Source organism: Pelodiscus sinensis, chromosome 4, assembly GCF_052426305.1.
Source record: "Pelodiscus sinensis isolate ZL-2025 chromosome 4, ASM5242630v1, whole genome shotgun sequence".
Lineage (NCBI taxonomy): Eukaryota > Metazoa > Chordata > Testudines > Trionychidae > Pelodiscus > Pelodiscus sinensis.
The window spans coordinates 131,748,271-131,770,137 of record NC_143055.1 but is presented as its reverse complement, the minus strand read 5'-3'; the positions used below and the strand labels follow the sequence as shown (position 1 = coordinate 131,770,137).

Below are 21,867 nucleotides of genomic sequence, written 5' to 3'. Positions count from 1 at the left end.
GCCCTAGCCCCTGGAATAGCTCCACAGACTTGTGGCACTGTACGGCCTTTGCGGTGTATGTCCTTGTGCAGGCCTCATAGCACAGTTTAAATGATACAATCCAATCCCCTCAGGCTGTCAGGAGCTTTAACACTCGGCTCTAACTCTCCCTTGGCCACAGCCTCCCCACCACTGGTCACTGCTTCAGAGAAGGGCTTGTCTTATCCCTTTGCATGAGACGTGTGCACTGCTGGGCACCACTCCAGCCACGATCTACCTCCCCTTGCTTACCTGGAAGGTACAAAAAAAGTGAACCAATTAACCTACCCCCCACACTCCACCCTTCAGCTCTGTCTTCTCCCAGACTGTGGTGTCTCATTCCTCCCGCTGGCTGCAGCTGATCTCCTGCTCAGCTCTCGTGAGCTAGCTGGAGCAAATGGATTCAAGCACCATGCTTGGCAGGCAAGGGGAGTCCAGACAGCTACATTTCTCTTGGCTCCCAGGGTGGGCTTTGCTGGGAGGATGGTCTTTTTGAGAACAGTAATGTCATTTAGGGGAGTTTGAATGTGAGGTGATATTCACGCAGGGGAGAGGGACCCGATGAGGCCCAAGCAGCATTTAAGTGCCCTGTTCTGAGAATGTACGCGGAACAAGCAGGTTAGCTTTATGTCAGTCCTCTGCCCAGGACTGAGCTTCTCTGAACGCCAACAAGTTACTGCTCAGTGAAACAGGCTTGCAAAGGGGTGTAAGTGTATTCAGTGAGCTGGTACCACCTGTCAGTCACCGCTGTACTCTCTCCAAGCAGCACTGGGACTCCACTGGAAACAAGATCTGCTTTCATTCTTGCCTTACACACCAGAACAAATGGCGTAACTAGCTGGCTGGCTTGTCTGACTGCTGCAAGCCAGACACCAGACGGCAGTGCCCCAAGAAAGGCTGCACTTTAGAGCAGCCACTTTAGAAGCTCTCAGGGTGAAATTCAGTCCTGTGTAGAGGGGCAGTAAAAGGCCCAGGTGCCCAGTACGTGCCACCGCCTCCTTCACGCTAGGGCTGATGTGATGTGTGACCTGAGTGCTGCAATAGGGCAATCCCCACCCCAACCAACAAATGACCTTCATTGCCTCCACTCACTCATACTCTCAGCTGGCACTTGGCACATGAGAGATGCCGAATCCTGAATCAGAAACAATGGGAAACTATTGCAGAGAGAGGCCCACCCTGCTTAGCTCGGCTCCGGGCTACTTTAGCTACGGATGGTGCCTGGCTTTTATCAGCTGTATTGCTCTGTAGCCCTACAGTTCCCAGCAGACAGTTTGTGGAAGGGAAAAATCTAGGGGCAATCCTGAATCACGTCACAAGGTTGCTAGGAAAGCTGGTGTGTTGATAAACTCACCTTCATCTGCGGGTGGTTATCGTTTACATTACAGCAGCCTGTGCTCGGAGCTGTACAGACAGAGCGCGTCTCTGCCCGGACGAGCTTTAGCCCATTACAAAGATGAATTGTAACAACAAGCAGGGAGAGGGGCTCACCTTGTGGTAGTCGACAAGGTCGGCCAGTGTAGAATGCTGCAGCTGGTCCACTCCCAGGAAGCTGTAGGAGCTGCTGGAGGCGTCTATTAGAAAGTGCTTACAGCCCTCCCGGGACACATAGGAGAGTGTGTAGCCTTTGATTTTGTCACTGACCCGGACCAGAAAGCTGCCGGGCACAGATTTGCTCAGAAGCTCCTCTGCTTGCCATAGGGTGAGGATCCCTGCCAAAACCAAACCAAAGAGCTTACAGGAGAGCAGCACTTCGTGGCGGGCTGAACGTAACGGTGCTAATTTTGTTCTGTTTTAACCTTCTAAACTCATCTGTGGCATTTCCATCACGCTGGACGTCTCAAAGCACTTCACAACCTCACCACGTGCTCTAGGCCCAATCGTAGCCCCGCTCACTAGCCGTAAGCCAGCGAGCATGACTCCAGGCAGCTGGGATGTCATCTACTGACTAGATTACAGCGAGTGCGGGTGGGCCTGCCTGGCTGGCGTGTACACAGACCGGTAGATGCAGTGCATAGCTGTGTTACCTGGTCGCAGATGTGCCCACACCCAAAAGGAAACAGCTCCTTACTGAAGTGTACACACACACACCCCAGGAAACAGCTCCTTACTGAAGTGTACACACACACACACACACCAGGAAACAGCTCCTTACTGAAGTGTACACACACACACCCCAGGAAACAGCTCCTTACTGAAGTGTACACACACACACCCCAGGAAACAGCTCCTCACTGAAGTGTACACACACACCCCCCAGGAAACAGCTCCTTACTGAAGTGTACACACACACCCCCCAGGAAACAGCTCCTTACTGAAGTGTACACACACACCCCCCAGGAAACAGCTCCTTACTGAAGTGTACACACACACACACCAGGAAACAGCTCCTTACTGAAGTGTACACACACACCCCCCAGGAAACAGCTCCTTACTGAAGTGTACACACACACACACACACACACACCAGGAAACAGCTCCTTACTGAAGTGTACACACACACACACCAGGAAACAACTCCTTACTGAAGTGTACACACACACACACACCCCAGGAAACAACTCCTTACTGAAGTGTACACACACACACACACACCAGGAAACAGCTCCTTACTGAAGTGTACACACACACACACACACCAGGAAACAACTCCTTACTGAAGTGTACACACACACACACACACCAGGAAACAACTCCTTACTGAAGTGTACACACACACACACACACACCAGGAAACAGCTCCTTACTGAAGTGTACACACACACCCCCCAGGAAACAGCTCCTTACTGAAGTGTACACACACACACACACCCCAGGAAACAACTCCTTACTGAAGTGTACACACACACACCCCAGGAAATAGCTCCTTACTGAAGTGTACACACACACACCCCAGGAAACAGCTCCTTACTGAAGTGTACACACACACACCCCAGGAAACAGCTCCTCACTGAAGTGTACACACACACACCCCAGGAAACAGCTCCTCACTGAAGTGTACACACACACACCCCAGGAAACAGCTCCTCACTGAAGTGTACACACACACACCCCAGGAAATAGCTCCTCACTGAAGTACTCAATCAAGGGCCCCATGCCAGTGTTTTGTTTCTTTTGCTTGACTTAGTATTTTTGGATCTGCTTCTGCACGGCCGCCCCCACCCCCTCCTTAAGCTAAGACACATGCTGCAGCCTTACTTGTTCCATGAGCAGCCTAACACACACACTTGGCTCTTTGCCACCGACCCCGGCCAGTGATGTCTCTGCCTCATCCCCTCCCCCACCAGCACTGTGGGGTTGGCAACCCCAGCCATTCTCCAGCAGCTGCTTAGAGAGCTGCAGAGGCAAAGGACCAGAACCGACATCTGCCGAGTCCCACGCTAGCACTTTAGCCTGGATAGCTCTGCTGCTGGCGAAGCACCCGGCTGCAGCATCGCTTCGAAAGCGGCATCTCCTGGCCAACGCGGAAGGGCTTTCAGGCCGATCCATTGAGCAGCCAGACGCATTGAGCTGTTGAAGCACATTTGTTGTTTGGGCACAAGTGCCCCTCCAGAAGAGCGACCGGCCTGGGAATGCTCCTGGTGGGTGGGAAACGCCCCTCTTTTTCAGATCGGCCACGTCGCACTGTGTGGCTTCGTCCCATTAGCCGGTGTCGTCCCAACCACCACGGCTCCAGGGGTCTGCAGCGCCAAACCCCTGGAGACGTGGTGGTTGGCACATTTACAACACCCCGGGCTCGGCCCAATGCTCTTGGGTTAAAATCATTTTCCTTCTCCCATGTGGGTTGCCTGCCACAGCTGATGATTAGAAGGTCAGAGAGGGGAAATGACTTGGCCAAGCCCCTCCAGCAGGTCTGTGACAGAACCGAGAGCCAGTCCCCCACCTCTGCACTGCTCCATGCTCCCTCCCTGGCTAGGTCTCCTTGCTGTCACTTTCGTTAGTGGAGTGGAAGAAGTTGCCCAGATTTGTTGCTACCCGTTCTGGGTCGTTGCTCTACCCAGCCTACCTCTTGTGTCTTGATACTGTCTTTCCTTGGTGTCTTATTGGTCTTGGGGTAGGTCCCAAATGCCCCAGTCATGGACCAGCGCATTGCAGAGCCAGGTGCTGCACAAACCTAGACCGAGCAGGCAGTCCCCACCCCAAAGAGCTTGCAGTCCAAGTGCCTGCACCATATGAGAAAGGATCTTGTAAGCCCTGGTCTGGCAAGGCACTTAGCACATGCCTTTACACATGGAGCTGCTCCACAGACTTCAAGCCAAACCAAGGATCTGGCTGAAGATTTTCCACTAGCAGGAGACTGGTCATGATGGGTGAAGGGGAAGGTGCTATCCATGCATGTGGCAGCAGAGGGACATCCAATATAACATGTGAGCTGCAGTTTGTGCTCAGGGACACGCATGGGTCTGCAGACATTTCTGCAGCCGGGAAAGGACCTGAGGTAACTTCCCACTGAGCACTCTCCTAAGGCCAGGAGAACGTCCAGGGGCTGCAGTACTCACCATGGAACCAGGGCGCTATCCTGTTCGTGGATTTCTCATAACCAGCCCGAAGAGGAAACTGCTCCTCTTTAAACCACCTGGTGATGCTCTCCTGGGTGGAAGAGGAGATGGTTCTCTGCACGCCTGGGTTGCTGTGGGTCCAAGAGACGCTCGGTTTGCACAGGGAGTTCAGCATCCAAGTTCTCTACAGATTCTTCTACTGCACTCAGCTCTGTGGTGCCTGAGGCCCATGTGGCCAAAGGTGTGTAGGCAACAAACATCAAAATCAACCCCAGCTCAGCCCTTAAATACCTTTGAGTGCCCAGGCCAGAGCACCTGCAGTAGCAGCTGCTCTTTGTCAAAGCTTAGATCTTGGGGCTTTGATGCTCTCCTGTTAGATGGATTAAAGATGGCCTCTCACAGATCTGACATGGGGGGTAATTTCTAATTATTGTATTACTGGTGGTATTCACCGCTGCCTGACTTCTAGGAGCTTACTGGCAATGCTTAAATAGACAGCTGGGACACGGGTTTGCAACTAGAGCTGGCTAGAGAAGATTTATTCTCTCTCCTTAGGGAAACAATGTGAACATATAAGTCTGTCAGAATTTCTCTTTGAAATTCCCCAGATTTCTGCCAAACCTCAGAGAACTGTATTTTTTTAATCAAACTGAAAAATTGACAAAACTTGAGAGAAAAATTGTGAAGATTTCTACTTTGTTACAACGCCATTTCCCACAGATTAAACAAGCTAATGAATAACTGTTGGCTGGTGCTGTTCATCCTTTACTCTCCATTTTTTGAGGAGTAACATTAGTTTGAACCAAGGGGTTTGATTTGAACTAATGTGGCTCGGAGCGCACTTCCTGGTTCGAATCAGCTGGTGCTCGGAATAGCACGTGGGGGAGATTATGCTAATGAAGTGCGAGATATTTAAATCCCCACTTCATTAGCAATTTCAGTTGCCTACATTTGCATCCCTAGTTTGAACGAGGGTGCAAGTGTAGACATGCTGAGTGAATCCAGCGGAGCCACTTCAGTGCAAGGGGATCCCAAAGCACACACTCAGTAGAGACAGAGGCTGAGGAAACCATGGAGTTAACACCAGCTGACACTGCTTGGTATCCTTAATTAAATACTAAGTCTTGGATAATCACAGTCTTCATTAATGAGGACTAGATCTGCCGTGCATAGAGCACCCTGCCTCAGAAGAACATGCAGTGCAGACAGACCGTGTCTGACGGAAGATGCCACAGTAGTGTATGAAGGTTACTAATCTCTAAGGCCTGGAAGCACCACAACAAAATGATGCCAGACACCTTCAGCACTGGGAAGGGGGCAGTTCTTACCTGTTGGGCCTCCCATTTGCTACCCCAGAGTTTAGGTTTTTAGGCTTCGGTGGAAGGGGTGGACGGGGGGGCAAGTTGTTCTCCTTGCTCCCAAAAGTCTTGGAAACTTCAGCGACCTTCCCTTTGCGGATGCCTTGCAGTGACAGCCTGTGATAGTCATCCCTGGCCTGCTTTGCAATGGAGCGTCTCCTCTCATCAGCGGCTTTGGACTTCCTCACTGGAACAGAAGGAAGGCTTTGAAATGTGTTGCCTCTTTAAACAGCCCCAGGCTAGCTGCAGCTAAGTAGATGCCTGTGTCGTACAGGCTAGATGGTGCTCCAGCTGCTCCCCAACCCCAGCTTGGCATTCACCTCAAACTCCTCTGCTGAGGGACCCGTGGCCATGCAGTAATGGGGGAGGGACGCAGAAAGAATTCATTACTGGTAAAGGGAAGAGGGGGCATGACTGGAAAAGTTTGGGCACCACTGTGGTACAGTCACACAACCCCCACACCACAGCCCTGTGTGTAGATCTTTCATACAGAAACTGAGCGACAAAAATCCACCCACAGGCAAGAAAAGGGGATTGTGAAACCACAACAATCAGCACCAAATTTAGGGACTGTTGCAGGACCTCAGACTACTTTTGAAACTGACTAGTTTCCAAGGCGACCATGACCTTGGGAATGGAGCTGTGTAGGGACAAATCCAGAGGTTCTAGAGCGCAGGGTGTAAATCAACACGCCAGGGGTATGGTAGCAAAAGGCTGACATAAAATGCCCCAGGACAGGATGGATGTAAATGGGTAGCTAGAGGGCTTGAGCAAGGGCCAGCACAGAGACAGCCTGAAGGAGTAGTGTCTATTTAGTCGCCTAAGGTCACGTCTATACTTAGCACGCCAGAGATCCATCTTCTGGCATTCGATTTAGTGGGTCTAGTTAAGAACTGCTAAATCAAATACTGAGGGCAGCTCCAGCCAGTGGTGGTACTCCTGGCAGTCGCAAGGACTAAGGGAAGCCGACTCCAGCTACGTATTTTATGTTGCTGGAGTTGCATATCTTAACTTGACCTTCCAGGTCTTAGTGCAGACCTAACCAAAGTAATACCTAATTTTCATTAATACTATGCACCAGTAGTTCCCTGTTGGGAGCTGCCGGATACTCAGTGTTTTGACCATCAGAGCGATTATTTAGTGGCCTTGGTAAGGCCTACATTTAGGGTCCAAACTAGAAGTGAGATGTTTGTTATACACCATCACCATCTCCCGCACACCCACGGAGACAGCTCCAATGCAAAGAACGCATCTGGCCCTCAGCCAATAACTACAGCAACTCCTGGGCGCAACAGGCCAAGTTGTGGAATCTAGCAGTGGGACAGTTTTACCCCACAGAGCCAACCCTGAGACACAGCACTGGGCTGGACGTATCCAGGCATCTTCCAATCTGGGACTTTGCAGAATTTTGTGTTCCATTAATTTGGGGGGAGGGGAGGAGGACGACAGTTTGATCTTCAGTTCTGAAGGGAAACTATTTTCTAAGCGTCTGTATTTCTCCTGGGATGAACCCCTATTTCCCAACTTCCTCTAGTCTTCTCACTACAGAGCCATGTGACAGCCAGGCCGGCTTAGCTGTCTAGAGCCATTGCATTGATTAAGGCCCCATACATCAGCCAAGTGACCAGCTCCTGTTCCACAGAAGAATCTGACCAGTTACAGGGAGGGGAGAATAGGAAAAAGGGCGACGCCAGCCTCTCACAGGATTCCTGCCACTCAGGATCGTCCTTATCCGATTTCTGCACCGACTCCGTGGCCTCCTTCTGGTTGGGGTTAATGTGCGGTGTCCTCTCTGCAGATGCTCTTATGCCTCCCGGCCGCTTCCGTGAAATGTCCATCCCCTGCTAGGAGACAGAACGTGTAATGCCTAGTGCCGGTCCTGGCTTCCACTGGTGGCCTTTGGCAGGCTCCGGACACTGGGGAGGTGTGTCCTTTCGCGTCTCCTGTGAAATAACTGGGGTTCCCCAAGACATGGACCCTCCCCCCTACCTGGGAGCCCAGCTGCACAGGGGCTTCTGGGGGCACAGGCTAAGCAAATCGTCAGCCCAGGGCAGGTTGGGCTAGAGGGATACGAAGTGACATTAAACAACGCTAAAGGTCAGATCATTAAGGGTGGCCAAGGAGCACCGCAGGGGACTCTTATCCTTGGCTGGCGCAGCACCAGCCCAGTCCTCCACACACAGAAGAGCAGCTGCCAAAGCCCCAGCCCGGGGCTCGTCGGCACCTTACGGTACCCTAGTGATTCTTGTTTCACTCTCAGCCAGCGCCTGCGCCACGGCCAGCTTTGCTTTCAGCCTCCCGACCCACTCTCAGAGCTGCTTGTAGAGGAAAGAGTTCGGAGTCCACTCAGAAAAGCACTTTGGCTGTATCTGTCCAGGGACGGTGGCACACAGAGCAAGTCTGGCAAAACTGTAATGCTACACAAGAACAGCCAGACTGGGTCAGACCAAAGGTCCATCTAGCCCAGCGTCCTGTCTGCCCACAGTGGCCAATACCAGGTGCCCTAGAGGGAGGGATCACAACAGGTAATCCTCATGTGATCCCTCCCTTGTCACCCATTTGGAGACAAACAGCGGCTAGGGACACCATTCCTACCCATCCTGGCTAATCGCCATTGATGGACCTAACCTCCATGAATCTATCTAGCTCTTTTTTGAACCCTATTAAATTCCCAGTCTTCACCGCATCCTCTGGCAATACTGCGCAAACGGGTTGTTGAGTGTGGAGAGGAGAAGAATTTGAGGGGACTGCTGAGACAACAGGGGTGCTGAGAAAGGGCCAGCCCCACACACGGTGTGCCAGCCGCGGTGTGAGGTGAGGATAAAAGGCACTCGAATGCAGTGGCAGAAGCAGGGAGTGGACTTTGCTGCGGCAGGCTGGTGCACGGTTAAATCCTGGGGCTGGATTTTTCAGCAGGCTGGTTCTTCTGTTTGGAGCTACGCAGGCTAAGACAGAAGGGTGGTGTTTGGACAAAGGCCAGGTCAGTGCAGAGTTCCCACGTAAATCTCTCCCCAGTTCCAGGGGTGTAGCCGGGGGATACAGTACGGTGTTTGGCAGTCTTGTCTAGCTAGACAGGGAGATTGTCTTTGGGCCGGGGCTGTCTCCTCTGAGACAGCGTGTGCAGTGCCAGGCACAGCAGGGTTTCAGCCATGCCTGACTGAAGAGAGGCTCTTCCTGCCCATCTTTTAGGGGGTGTAACTATCCTGGGAGCTATTGAGCCAGTGGGGGGGCCTGAGGCACAGAGTCCAGCCCCTGCAGGGGCGAGTTAAGAGCACCCCAAGCTCACTGCTTACCTGCTGAAAGGCAGACTTCCTCGGCTGAGCCTTGGCTTCTGTTAACATCTGGTTCAGGTCTTTGCCTTTACTGGGGGTAGCCTAGACATGCAATGGCAAACAAACCCAGCATGAGCCCTGGAGCTCTTCCCAGTCCCCGCCGCTCTGGCCCCAGATTCAAACATCGGGCTGGAGGTTTCATTTAAAAACACACTGGTGGTGGCCCTGTTAATGCTCACCCTGTGGCTGGAGCCTGGGCGCCATGCCCCCTCCTTGGGAATCACACACAGGGTGCTCATTCCAGACCCTGCAGTTCATCCTCCTACGGGATTGTTTACACTCTATCAGCTTTCCTAGTGCTACAGGTGAGTGTGTCTCTTTCCCTTCAGGACTCCAGGGCCTAGTACTGTAGTACCAAGAGGGCCATGCTCACGAGCGAGGCCTGGTTGTGCTGGGTGCTGTACAGTGAGTTTAAAGCATGAAGAAACAAGACAAGGGGTGGCTGAAAGGCAAAACCAGCACTCCCCCCCCCCCCCCCCCCCCCGCAGAGAGGAGGACTAGAGAGGAAGATTAGGTGACTTGCCCCAGCACAGATAGAGTCTTTGGCAAAGACGGGCCCAGACTCAGCTCTTACAAGCCTCGCTCCAGTACCTGAACCCCAAGTCCATCATTCCTTCACAGAATCACAGAACCTGGAGGGACCTCGTGAGGTCATCGAGTCCAGTCCCCTGCTCTCACTGCAGGACCTAGCACTGTCTAGACCATCCCTGAGAGGTGTCTGTCTAACTGGGTGTTAAATCTCCAGAGATGGAGATTCCACAACCTCCCCAGGCAATTGATTCCAGTGCTTCACGACCCTGACAGAAAATTTTTCCTAATGTCCAACCTAAACCTCCCTTGCTGCAGTTTAAGCCCATTGCTGGTTGTCCTATCAGAAATGAAGAATCATTTTAATAATAATAGTAATTTTTCTCCCTCCTCTGCGCAACCACCTTTTAGGTACGTGAAAGCTGTTATGTCCCCTCTTGGTCTTCTCTTTCCTACCGTATCTCACTGAGCCCTAGTCCCTACCCCATGCCATCAGAAAGGATGGAGGAACTGAGAACTCAACAACTTCCAAGCATTGGACGCCCCTGACCTAGTGAGAAGGAAGAAAGGACCCCTGTAGCCTGCAAGACTCTGTATGTATCTGAATGAGTCACTTTCTGCATTCTAGAGCCCTCCCCTCCGAATGCAACCCTCCAGGTTAGAACTGGAGAAACCCAGACTCAAGTGCATGCTCTGCCACAGACTTCCTGTGTGACCTTGGGCAATTCACTTAGCCTTGCTGTCCCTTATTCTCATTGCATGGGTGGGGGAGTAACAGCCATGCCCTAGCTCACAGGCTACTCAGTTAGTGTATGAAAAACCCCAAGGTGTTCGAACCCTGCAGTGACAGGGACCCTGTCACTACTACAGACTGACTCTCCAAAGCCACTGTCTCTGTTGGCTGAGAGCGTTTGCCACCCGTCAGAATCCCACGTACTGTGCTCTCAGGACGGGGGTGTCTTGTACTTGAAGCCAAACACAGCTGGGACTCTCTCTGAACCCTCCCACGTGGACCACTAGGGATGTTAAAAAGTGGGCTTTTTTGTAAACATGTAACCACTGGACATTTTTTCAGCCGGGTCCCCGTGGGTACCAGCTCCCATGGAGTCACCTGCTCACCCCTGCACTGCAGCGCCTCATTCTTCAAAGCAGAGCTGAATTGAGATACTCCCCTAATCCCATGACTCCAGGAGCGGAGACTTTTAAGAAAACCACCCCATGCTGGAAGACTTGCAATACAAACTATGAGAGCTGGAACACTGATATCGCCCCACGGATGTCTTACTGTCAACCCAGGCTCAGTGGGGCCAAAAGCAAGCCTTGAGTTACCTTGCTGTTGTACGTTGATGACAGAGCCATGGGCAATGTTAAATACATACTCACAGTTCTACACAACAGTAAGAACTAACCCAAACCCGGCTGGACTCCATGGAAGTCTTTCTGCTAAACTTCAATGGCCTTTGGTGCAGGTCTTAAACATGCCAGTGATGTGTGTGGGTAACAGATCTTTAGCTCGGCAGCCATTTCTCCCATGAATAACAGTAAGTGGCTAACACTCCAATGCATCGCTAACCCATTTCTCTGCAACCACTTTAAAATAATTTGTAACCCCACAGTAAAACTGCCAGAGAGGAAACTCTCTCCACAAGCAGGGTCATATCCAGCTTTTGAAGACATAAAATAGCTTTAACTTTACAGAAAGAAATACAAGCAGGCCCTTTAAAACAGCAATACCGACATCTTTGCTAAGGCCCATTCCTAAATATGCTAATTACCTTACCCATTACAAAGATAGCTTCCCCACTTATCACCCCTGATTAGCCATTGATTGACTCATAAATAGCTATTCCCTCCCTCCCTCTTCCTCACCCCACCTTCTGTACTAAATCTGATTTGTCAGTTTAATAACGTGTTCACTTTTTTCATTGTATTCCTTTGGTATATATGGTCATGCCAATTCTCTTCCAGAATATGATCTGAGGAAGTGGGTCTGGCCCACGAAAGCTCATCACCGAATAAACCATCTTGTTAGTCTTTAAAGTGCTACGTAGTTTTTCCTTTTGTTTTAGTAAGATCAGACTAACACGGCTACCTCTCTATTACTGTTCTTCATTTATGGCTTGTATTACAATAGCACGAGGCGTCCCAGAGTCACTGGTGCCCATTGTGCCCCACAGCGCACCCGTGCAGCCGCCAATGGAGAGACAGAGTCCCTGCCCCCGAAGAGCTCACAGTTCAAAGGATAAGGGGGGAGGGATTACAATCCCCATTTTACAGAGGGGAAAGTGAGGCATGGTTAAACAAAGTGACTCGTTGCTACAGAGAGGGTGGTATGGTTCAGAACAGGACCCCTCGCCCTTCCCCCGGCAGTTCCTAGTACGTTAGCCACAAGACTATCCTCCCTCTCAAGGAGGCTGCTCTGCTGAATTGTCTGGCTTTTCCAAAAACATACACAAAAGGAGCCTATACAAATCAAAAGGCTGGTTTCCATTCATGTTTCAGTGTATCCAACCCTGGCCCCATTCAGCTCAGAATCCTTGCAACCCCCGGCTTGTGAAATTTTGCACCCCAGAAAGCACATACCTGAGCAAGATCCCTGCTTCTCTCCTTTTGAACCGCCGTTACCGCTTCTTCCTCTTCCCTCGCTCCAGTTTTTTCCTCCTCCTTTTTGCCATCTGCCTCTCCCAGGGATCCCTGCTGAGAGCCCAGGGACCCTGGAGCAGATGCTTCCAGGAATGTTTCACTTCCTCTGTGAAGACACCAAGCAGGAATTTTGGAAGGGACTCGAGAGCCCTCAGCCTTTCGCCTTCCAAACCAGGATGCGACCTGGGAATGATGCATTTGGCAGCCCAGCAGCAGCTCACAGAGAGGCGAGCCCAGCCTCCGCACCAGGAGCCCCGACAAGTCACGTCATCACTGATGGAAGTCTGATTGGGCGAAGGGCGGCTCCTTCGTGCTGGAGGCAGGGGGCATGGGGAGACGCCACAGTATCCACCGTCTGCCTCCTCTGCCATCTGCAAATGGCCTGGGACAATCCAGCCGACCAGGGAACCCCTCCCTCAACTGCTGATTCGGAGCAGGTAAAACAACCCAACCAGCCCCCTTCCCCAGTGCTAAATCCCCCCTTTCATTTATGGCCAGAGTCCGCTGCAAATCGCTGGTTCGCAGGCAGAGCCACTCCAGGGATTTGCTCACAACGTTAGTGATCAATCTCCCCCCCTTCCTTAGTGGCCAGCCCTGCGCCAAGATCGCTTTGGCAGCCTCAGAGCCCTTCTCGGACGGGGCAGGCTTCAGCTGCCCAGGGAGACACTGGACTCTGTGCCTGGTAGCTGACCCTCAAAGGGTTTGTCCGGGGGCAGCCCAGGCGCCGCCCGCCGGGAGGAAGGCACAGCCACTGGCATGCGGTCAAGAAGGCAGCAGCCTGCCAAAGGGACTCTCAAGAAGCCGCTCGTCAGGGCTGATGAGCCGGCCGGCAAACTCCCCAGCCAGGAAGGCCAGCTAAAGCTCCCTGCGACATTCGGTCCAAGGCACGTTCCCCAGGGCTGGCCACGTCTGCTACCCACCTAGGGCTTTCCCAGCTTCCACCAAAGCTTGGAGGGGAGGGATGCCCCCTTCCCACACAGTGTCTCACCCACACAGCACTCCCTGCCCCCTTGCAGCTGCCCCAGACGCGAGAAGCCTTATGTCTGACTCCCTGTAGGTTACGTGCTTGCTCCCAGTCACGTGCCTGCAACTCCAACACCCTTTTCTTGTAAGAGCCCAAGCCCAGATCTCCTTAGACACACAGGTGCCTAACTCCCCTGGACGCCAGTGAGAATTAGAGCCTGATTACGCGTGAGGATCTAGACCCAGGTGCCTAAAAGGCACACGTCCGTGTGACCTGGTGCCTCTCTATGGATGGAACATGTGTGGAGGAAGAAGGCAGAAATCTCCACAGACCACAGGGGAGAAACACACCGGACTTTGCACCATTCCAGCTCTCCTTAATCTTGTGCCAATTATTATAGATTCAAAAGCACCTTCCGCCTTAGCCACCGGAGGAGCTATCTGTTGCCTGAGTAACTGCAAACATGTCTGCTCCTGGGCAGAGTGTTGTCCTACCTGGCTTCCTGCTGCTGCTGAGCCCGCTGTGCCAGGATTTCCTCGCAGAGCACCTCATAAGGCATGTCCGACGTGTGCTCGCCCATCACCCAGACCCAGACTTCGCTGTCCGCGCCAAGCTTCCACTTCACCGTCTTCCCGTGCGCTGCAAGACAACCAGTCAGGGCACTGGCCGCAGAAGTCCCCGTGGCACTCACGCCCCTTCTGTGACTGAACATACCCCTCTAGTCACACCCCTGGGATAACGTTCGTGTTCAGGCCCCACCTCCCATGGCTCACTGGGTAACAATAGCTCCCTGATGGAGAATATGGTGAAATGTGGGTAGCTATGTCACATGGAGAGTGCTGACCATAGGCTGAAGTTACAACTGAAGTGCGTTCACCCAGTAAATCTGTTTCTGGAAGGACAAAGGACAAGCTGACACCTCTACCCAGGTGTCAAAGCTGACTGACAGCACCACTCAAGTGGCAGCAAAGGGGGAGGCCTGGAACAGCTTGATTTGCACTTGAATAAATGACATGGGACCTCTTTCCCCAGGAGACCCATGTCTCCACCCTCACAGCAGGAAGGAGCTTTCTCCAGTGGAGATGGGCAGGAAAGGGTGACCAGACTACACAAGAGAGGGCCAATCCCCCAGGTATTCTCTCTCTGTCTCTCTCCTCTTTCACGGAAGCCAACAAAGGAACCAGCCTTTGAACTGTGGGAAGGGAATTTAGTTAGCCCTTTGGCTGGAAAATGTGATATGGGCTTCACCTTGAACCAGGCTTATCTGGCAACTTGAAAGGGCTTTATCTTTATTTCCCCCAGGAAGCATTTCTGACTAATTCCTTATACTCACTTAAAAACCTATTGTCCTGTCATCACAAACATGTGAACCGAACCTTTTGGGGCAACTCCAGTGAAAGAACCAAACTGCTCTCCACTGGTCCCTGGACCTGGACTGCCCAGGAGAGGGTCAGGCAGAGCAGAATGTGCATTTTGGGGGGGAACTGGGGACGGGGAGTGTGGGGGGGCCCTTGCAGGCAGTAAGCAAGGCTGCTGGAAGCTGGGCGGTGGCTAACAGGCTGTGGCTGAAGGTGGGACCTGCCGGCTGTGTGTGAGGGGCCCAGGTTGGAAGCCACAGCAGCGAAGCATTTGGGGCACCCCCGGGGGTGGGGCAGGTCCTGACAAAGGCCCTCACTGGTCTGGATTGCACCCCAGGACGTGTCACCCCATGGCGGGACCTGCAGGATAACTGCTTGGCCTGGGCAGGGAGCTGTCGATTGGACGGGAGTTGCCAAGCTACATTCAAAAAGCCCCGTTCGAGCGGCAGCAGCCTGGGTCAGATTCAGACCCCCTCCCCCACACAGGCAGGGCCTCAGGCCACAAGCAAACAGGCTGTAGTCAATGGGGTTATTTGCGCAGCAGGGTGTGATCCCAGGTGCAGGGCTAGGCCACAGAGGAGACGGTGCAGCCTCGTGGACAGAGCTCAAAACTGGAACGCGGGGGGCTTGAGCTGTATTTCCAGCTCTGCCACTGGTTTGCTGGATGGCCTTGGAGGAGTCACTGTGCCTCAGTTTCCCCCCCCCCCCCCAATCTGGTCCATGGAAAGAGTGACACTGACCCCCCTGGTGAAGCTCTTTGAAATCTCCGGCTGGAAACCCCAGCTCTGATTTGGTGCGTACGCCCCGCTGTGGGCGTCTCCCTTCTAAATTCTCTTCCTCATACTCTCCCTGACCCCATTCACGTCCCGTCTCCGGGGGTCACCGTAAGGCTGCTCAGCGGCCTGCCTGCTCTGCGGTTAGTTCCCTGGGGCTCCTCCAAGCCCTTTTCCCCCACCTGCTAGTAAGAGGCGCGCGCCTGCCAGGGAGTCTTCCTTGGCAGCTAAGACCAGTCCAGGGAGGATCTGCCTTTGCTCCTCTGAGCAGCTGCTCCCTGCCCTGTGACACCCCAAGTCCCGCGGGGGGCGGGACGGGAGTGGCAGGGAGGGGCATTTCTAAAGGATAGCTGCTGCTAACGCAAATCCCAAGGCACCCTCAGCCACGGAGCCTCTTTAGCATTGGGTGTCCTCTCCTGGGACAGAAGGGCTCCACCCTGCTACTGCGCTAGACAGAGCAGATAGCACCCAGCCCACCCTGGCCAGCTTAAAAATCCATCAGCCAGCTGGCTGCCCGAAGGAGTGGGTGAAAAGTAAGAGAGTCCATCAGGCTGCAGCAGCCCAGAGCAGCAGCATCTAAAGAGCCTGGCACCAGCTTAGCTATTACTGCTGTGCAGGGCCCCTGCTTCTGCGCCAGGGCACCCGCAGGCTCAGCGGGCACAGGGAGGGTTCTGGGCACCATTTTACAGGCAGAGGAAATAAGGGATTTGCCCAAGGTTACTGCAGAACTCTGTGCCAAGGCTGACCTGGCCCCTGCTGTTCGGGGTCACTAGCCCCCTCCCCAAAGAAGGCTTTTCTCCAGCTGCGATCCTGGCACCTCCCTTGAGCTAGAACCATTCTTCCAGCTGCACCGACACCCTGGGAACAGCTGTGTTTGCCAGCCAGTGCGCCCAGTGCTGGGAGCGAGTTACCTTTCCTCGGGGTGGCTTTCTTCAGGGAGTGCTTGTCTGTGGCGGCTTCTTTCTCCTTCCACCGTCTGACCTGCTCCTGCCTCATCTTGAGGAAGAGGATCTGCTTTTGCTCCTCGTTGAGCTCTGCCAACAGCTCAGGCTCGATGTACATGTCTGCCAAGATCTGCTGCAGCATGGCTACAGCTCTCGCTCATCCGCACAGGCGGCCACAGCCTCTGAAGACAGGTCTGGGTGCTCCTTCCCCAGCCAGGCACAGCCGTGCCGACACCAAAAAATCTCTCCACCCCCAAAGCACACAGCAGGAACGCAGACACACCATGGCAATTACACTCCCATCCCTCCACCTATTTTAGCTCAGACTTCCTGCCCAGATTGAAAAAGTAAATAAGCGGCTTGGAACCTCTGGTTAATAATCACAAAAATCCCAGCAGACCTAACCTTTCAGGTAGAGCTGAAAGAAAAACTGTGTCCTTGCTCCTCCAGGGATGAATGACTAAGATTTATAGTGAGACAATTCCGTTTCTGCCCCTGGAAATTCCACTGAAAGTGTCGGGGGGGAAAAAAAGTTCTCTATCACAGAAATCAGAGGCGTGGCTTCCTTTGAACTAGACAAACATGCCATTACCTGCTGGAGAGAGCAATGACCCAATGAATCTACAGCTAGAAAACTCCCTCCCCTGCTCCCCTTTTACAAAGGAACTCCTCTGGGAAGTGACGGGCACACTAATGCAGAGTGGGAGGGACAGGGAGGTTTTGGGAGCCTGCCCTGCCCATAAAATCTCAAGTTACAAAACTTTTTCCAGCTGGCTTCCATTCTAAGGGGCTGGCTGCCACGGGTGGTGCCAGGCACAGAAGCTGGAGGGGGTGGGGAAATGTAGGGTGGACATCCGAACGAGGTAGCTGTGATGTCAGTGGGCACAGGCGCGACGCCGTCTTTCTCCAGAGAACAGGTGAATGCTACATTTGAGCTTTGAAAGCGTTGAGGGTTCTCTGCCCCACTGCAGCCCCCTCCAGAACTTGCTTCCTACCCTCTGCCTCAGTGGTTCAAATGAAAGGCAGCAGCGGAGTCTTGTCAGAGCGGCTGGCAGGCTGCTTCCTGCCCGCAAAGTCCGCACACGTGCGCCAAGACGTCTGGTGGAAGATGCCCGGAGTTTGTAACCCAGGCAGGTGCTAGGCACAAACTCACTCGACCCCTCTCGTCCCAGACTAGTGCGGCAACTGGGAGTCAGATGTGTTTGCTGAATGGTCCCTTTCTTTTTACAATGCCTGCCAGACACAACAAGGAAACCTTACCTTTCGCAGCCGCCCCTTGAGCTACCGGGGATGCAAAGGTGGGCCTGCTGGCCTCCCACTCCGCTATATATCCCCAGGCTGCAGGACTCCCAGTCACTTTGCCTTTGTTGCTGGCCAATTAGGCACCAGACATCATCAGAGGAGCTGGACAACACTGTGTATGTTTCAACCAGGTTCACTTCTCCCGGAAGACCTGCAGGTGGAAATGAAATCATCTCTCACCTTTAATGTTTTTATTTTTGAAGCAAGACGCTGGTCAGCACCCCTCTGCAGGGCTGCGCCCAGTTCTGTTCCCCTGGGTCCGAGCAAGGCGGATCTGCACCGAAACGGGAACGGAGAGTCTGAGGAGAAGAAAACGGCTTGGCTTGCTGAGCCTAGCAAAACACAGGCTGAGGGGCAGCAGGGCGTGGGAGGGGTAAAACCACAGGAAGGGAAAAGAGCGATTGAGGGTAAGGGACAATGTTGGCACAAGGACAAACGGGGACCGACTGGCCAGGAATCAATGCAGGCTGGACAATGGGAAGAAAGTTTCTAACATCAGATGAGTGAAGTGCAAACAATGCAGGTAGCTTTAGGATGGAGCGTGACTCATTTACGAAGGGGATTTATGACAGGGCTGCTTGCGGGGGCAGGGGACTGGACTTGCTGACCCAGGAGATCCATGCTCTTCCTTTGGCCTTGTGATGGGGTGCCTACCCCCACTAGTGGTGAAACACCTGGTGGCACGTGGAGGGTGGGTCAGGACTAATTCATGATTCAACCCAATGGAGGTGGCTTGTGTCCTACAAGCAGAGGAAGTTTATTGAAGAAGGTTGGTGAGGGAAACGCTGCAGACACTCTCCGGATAGGGAACGAGGAGGGATGGGGAGAGGACTGCAGGGCAATATTCCTTCTAATTTTTTCCATCTGTGTGTGGAATACATTTTGTTACAAGCACCAAGGCATGTGCAGATGTGCACCACCAATAGAAGCACATGCTGTCGGCAGTGGGCGCTCTGCTAGTGAGCAGGGTGGCATCTGAATTTATCCTCGGGGGCCACCCAAGCACTCAGCTTACCAGGAACACTGCTGCAGAGTGAGGAGAGAGCCCAAAGCAGGGCTCAGGAGGCAGCAGCAGCGAAGAGCCCACTGGTAGAGTGACCCAGGACTGTCTACAGCAGGGACCCTGGACTGCATCCCAGAAGAATTGGTTTTTTATTTCAGAAGGTGGAGAAAATGCCTGAGGGAGAGGCTGTTCTAGTTCTGATTTCGACAAATAGAGAGGTGGAGAATGTGAAATGGGGAGGCAGCTTGAGTGAATGTGATCATGAAATGGCAGAACTTGTGATTCTGCAGAATGACAGGAGGGAGAACAGCAAAAGAAAGACAATGGATTTCAAAAAGGAAGACTCGTCGGAGGAGCTCAAGCTGGTAAGCAAGATCCCATGGGAAGCAAGTCTCAGCGGAGTAACGATTGGTGACAGTTGGCAGTTTTTCAGATAACTGGGTTTGCTTAGTCTGGAAAAGACGGAGAGGGGCCGTAAGTTTTCAAGTTCCTAAAAGGTTGTTACGAGGAGGAAGGAGACAAATGATTCTCCTTCACCTCTGAGGACAGGACAAGAAGCAATCGGCTTGAATTGCAGCAAGGGTGGTTTAGGTTGGACATTAGGAGAAACATCCTGTCAGGTGGTGAAACACTGGGATAAACTGCCTAGGGAGGTTGTAGAATCGCCAACACTGGAGATAATGAAGAGCAGGTTAGACAGACACCTGTCAGAAGGTGGTGCATGCTCCTGCCACGAGTGCCAAGGACAGGCCTCGATGACTTCTCAAGGGCCCATCCAGTTCTATGATTCAACAGAGGAGGGACCCGGGTTCTCCTACCAGCCACTGGCAGGGTGCTGTGAAAGCCCTCAAAAGGAGAGATGAACTGCTGGGCCCAGAGTCAAAGGCAGCAGCACAGGCAGCGGGACCAGACCTTTGTTTTCACAGGACTGTGTTACATTGGAAGGACTGGTCCTGACTGTCGCCCGGCAAGAAGGCTGGGTCATGAGAAGAGGCACTTTACGTGCCTCTCCTTTGCTGGGCTGTTCTGCCCCAAATGTGGCTAATTGGGTCTTCCCCGGGGCGGAGTGCTTGTGTAGGGATGGTGTGCACCGCCCTCGTGTCCTCAGCCAACTGCAACCTCAGAGCAGACATGGCGACCTGCTGAATTTACACCCATGAGTCAGTGGAGGAAAAGAAACTAACTGGGAGTCCCTCGCTAACAGCAAGGGAAGAGGGTAGGTTGTGTCCTCCCTGAAGTGCCGCACTGTTGCACTAGTCGAGTACTGAGTGTAGCTAAGCCTGGGCACAAGACCAATAGGTAACAAGTACCAGAAGGGAACACTGGCAAGTACTGTGAAGAGAAAGTTCAAGAGGGTGGGAGACCATTAAGAAGCGAACAGGCGTGGTCTGTGCAGTCTGCCCAGCGGGTTTGGCTAATGAATCCTGTTTCCAACCCTAGCTCTGGGCCAGGGAGCCCTACTGGCAAACCATAGCCTAAGGAAAAGGAGCCCTTCCTTGTGTGACCCTAACAAGCCTCCTAAGACAGCCCTGCTATAGGAAACCATATTCTCGTAACGCAAAACCCAGGTCGGGGAGGCCCCGAGTCCAACCCTAACTCAAGGGCTAAGATGGGGAGCCCAGCACTTCGTAACCCTACACTCGGGAACCCAACACTAACTCTGCACTCAGGAATCCTGATTGAAACCCTCTACAATGTAACCCTAACCAGAGGCTGAAGGGCCTCACCCTTCACCAATCTAGCCATGCACCCCGCATCCCTTCTGACTTTAGGCCTGGGAGCCTAGTGATCTTCGGACGCTCGCAGCCTGCAGACCAGCTGCCACACTCATGCCCAGGCCCTCAAGCCTTGCTGGACGCTGACAAATGCGTCGCTGGAAACCAGCCAGGCTCACCTGCTCGTGGACACAAAACCGGTACTACGTTCAGAGCGTTTAGCCTTTGGACATTATGAAATGCTGGTGGGCTGCTGCGTGCACCGTCTCCCTTATAGATCTCTCCCTCACGTGTCAAAAGGCAACGCTTCAACGTTTGCTCTGTCACTACGCAAGTGAATCAGAAATCCACCCCGGCTCCACCCCACCCCCCGGTCAGGAAAGCAGCACTAGCAAGTGTGAAAGACCCTAGATGTCAACAAAAGGTGGCCGATAGACACCAGACAAACCATTGTGGAACAGCAGTTGACAAGGGACTTTGTTGTTTTTCCCACACCCAGGAGCAGGGGATGTGCGCGAACACTACTCTCGTTACATCGTGGACTCTAGGTGAGGGGGGTTAAGATCCCTCGGCAGAAGAAATTGTTACAACTCAGCTGTTTCTCTTTCTAATTCTGTCCCTGGCCTGGGAAGCCCTGCTCTTTAGAACCATGGTGTCCAACTACTGTGGCTACTGCCACCGCACTCAACCATCCCAATAGCTACATGTGGCTAGCGGCTAGTGTGTTGGACACCACTGATTTATAAGCCTAGCCCAAGGAGAGGGAGCCATCCTAACCCTAGACCAGGGAGCCTTACTTGTCAGACACCGTCTCCCAGCAGCCAGGCCTAGCGGTTGGAGTGGAGGTTGAAGCCAGATGTGGGCTCAGACTGGCACTGCAGGTGAAATCTGAGGACAGAATTGAGCCCAGAGCCTGCAGACAAAGTCCAGGTGCAAGCCAGGAGTTGAAGCCAGGTGGTCCAAAGTTAGTACCGTCGCTGGAGCCAAAGATCAAAGCCAGATGATTGGAGTCAGAGGGCTCAGGGAGAGGAGACAAGGCTGAAGCGAGCCAGTAACAGGCTGGAGCAAGGCGAGGGTAGGGCAAGAGCGAGACTGGAACAGGGCTGCTTGAGCTGGGTTGATGCAGGGCAGGCTGGGAGTGTGGAGAGTCCGACACTCCCTATAGCCGCAGGAGGGTTCCTGGCTGGGTAGGGCTGTTCACAGATGGAGCTGCAGCTTAGGGAGCTGGGGAAATACCTGGGCTGGGGGTCACCTGACGCAGGCTCTGCTCCGGGATAGGCTGCTGCCGTATGCCTGGGGGCAAGTCCCTGCCACAGCCAGGTTGGTGCATACCTGAGAGGCGCCTCCCTGCAGCCTCAGGGCAGCCACGGAAGCACAGGGAGTGAGAGAAGTGTAGGCCCACCCACTGCTTAACCCCCCCTGCCCATGGG

General features: G+C 53.2%; 1 protein-coding gene across 2 annotated transcripts in view; it reads right to left on the bottom strand.

Annotated features, from left to right (window-relative positions):
• Positions 1–21,867, bottom strand: part of SH2D4A (SH2 domain containing 4A) — a 30,647-nt gene that overhangs the window by 4,452 nt on the left and 4,328 nt on the right. Inside the window, exons 2-9 of one of the 2 annotated variants that reach the window (XM_089778168.1) lie at positions 16,385–17,870; positions 13,837–13,981; positions 12,319–12,484; positions 9,169–9,249; positions 7,578–7,719; positions 5,846–6,062; positions 4,518–4,648; positions 1,510–1,730 (exon numbers count right to left, since the gene is read on the bottom strand). In XM_089778168.1, coding sequence (XP_089634294.1) covers positions 1,510–1,730; positions 4,518–4,648; positions 5,846–6,062; positions 7,578–7,719; positions 9,169–9,249; positions 12,319–12,484; positions 13,837–13,981; positions 16,385–16,559 — 1,278 coding nt within the window. In that variant the 5' untranslated portion in view covers positions 16,560–17,870. The remainder of the gene's footprint in view (positions 1–1,509; positions 1,731–4,517; positions 4,649–5,845; positions 6,063–7,577; positions 7,720–9,168; positions 9,250–12,318; positions 12,485–13,836; positions 13,982–16,384; positions 17,871–21,867) is intronic. The other variant, XM_089778169.1, reaches the window with a different exon arrangement.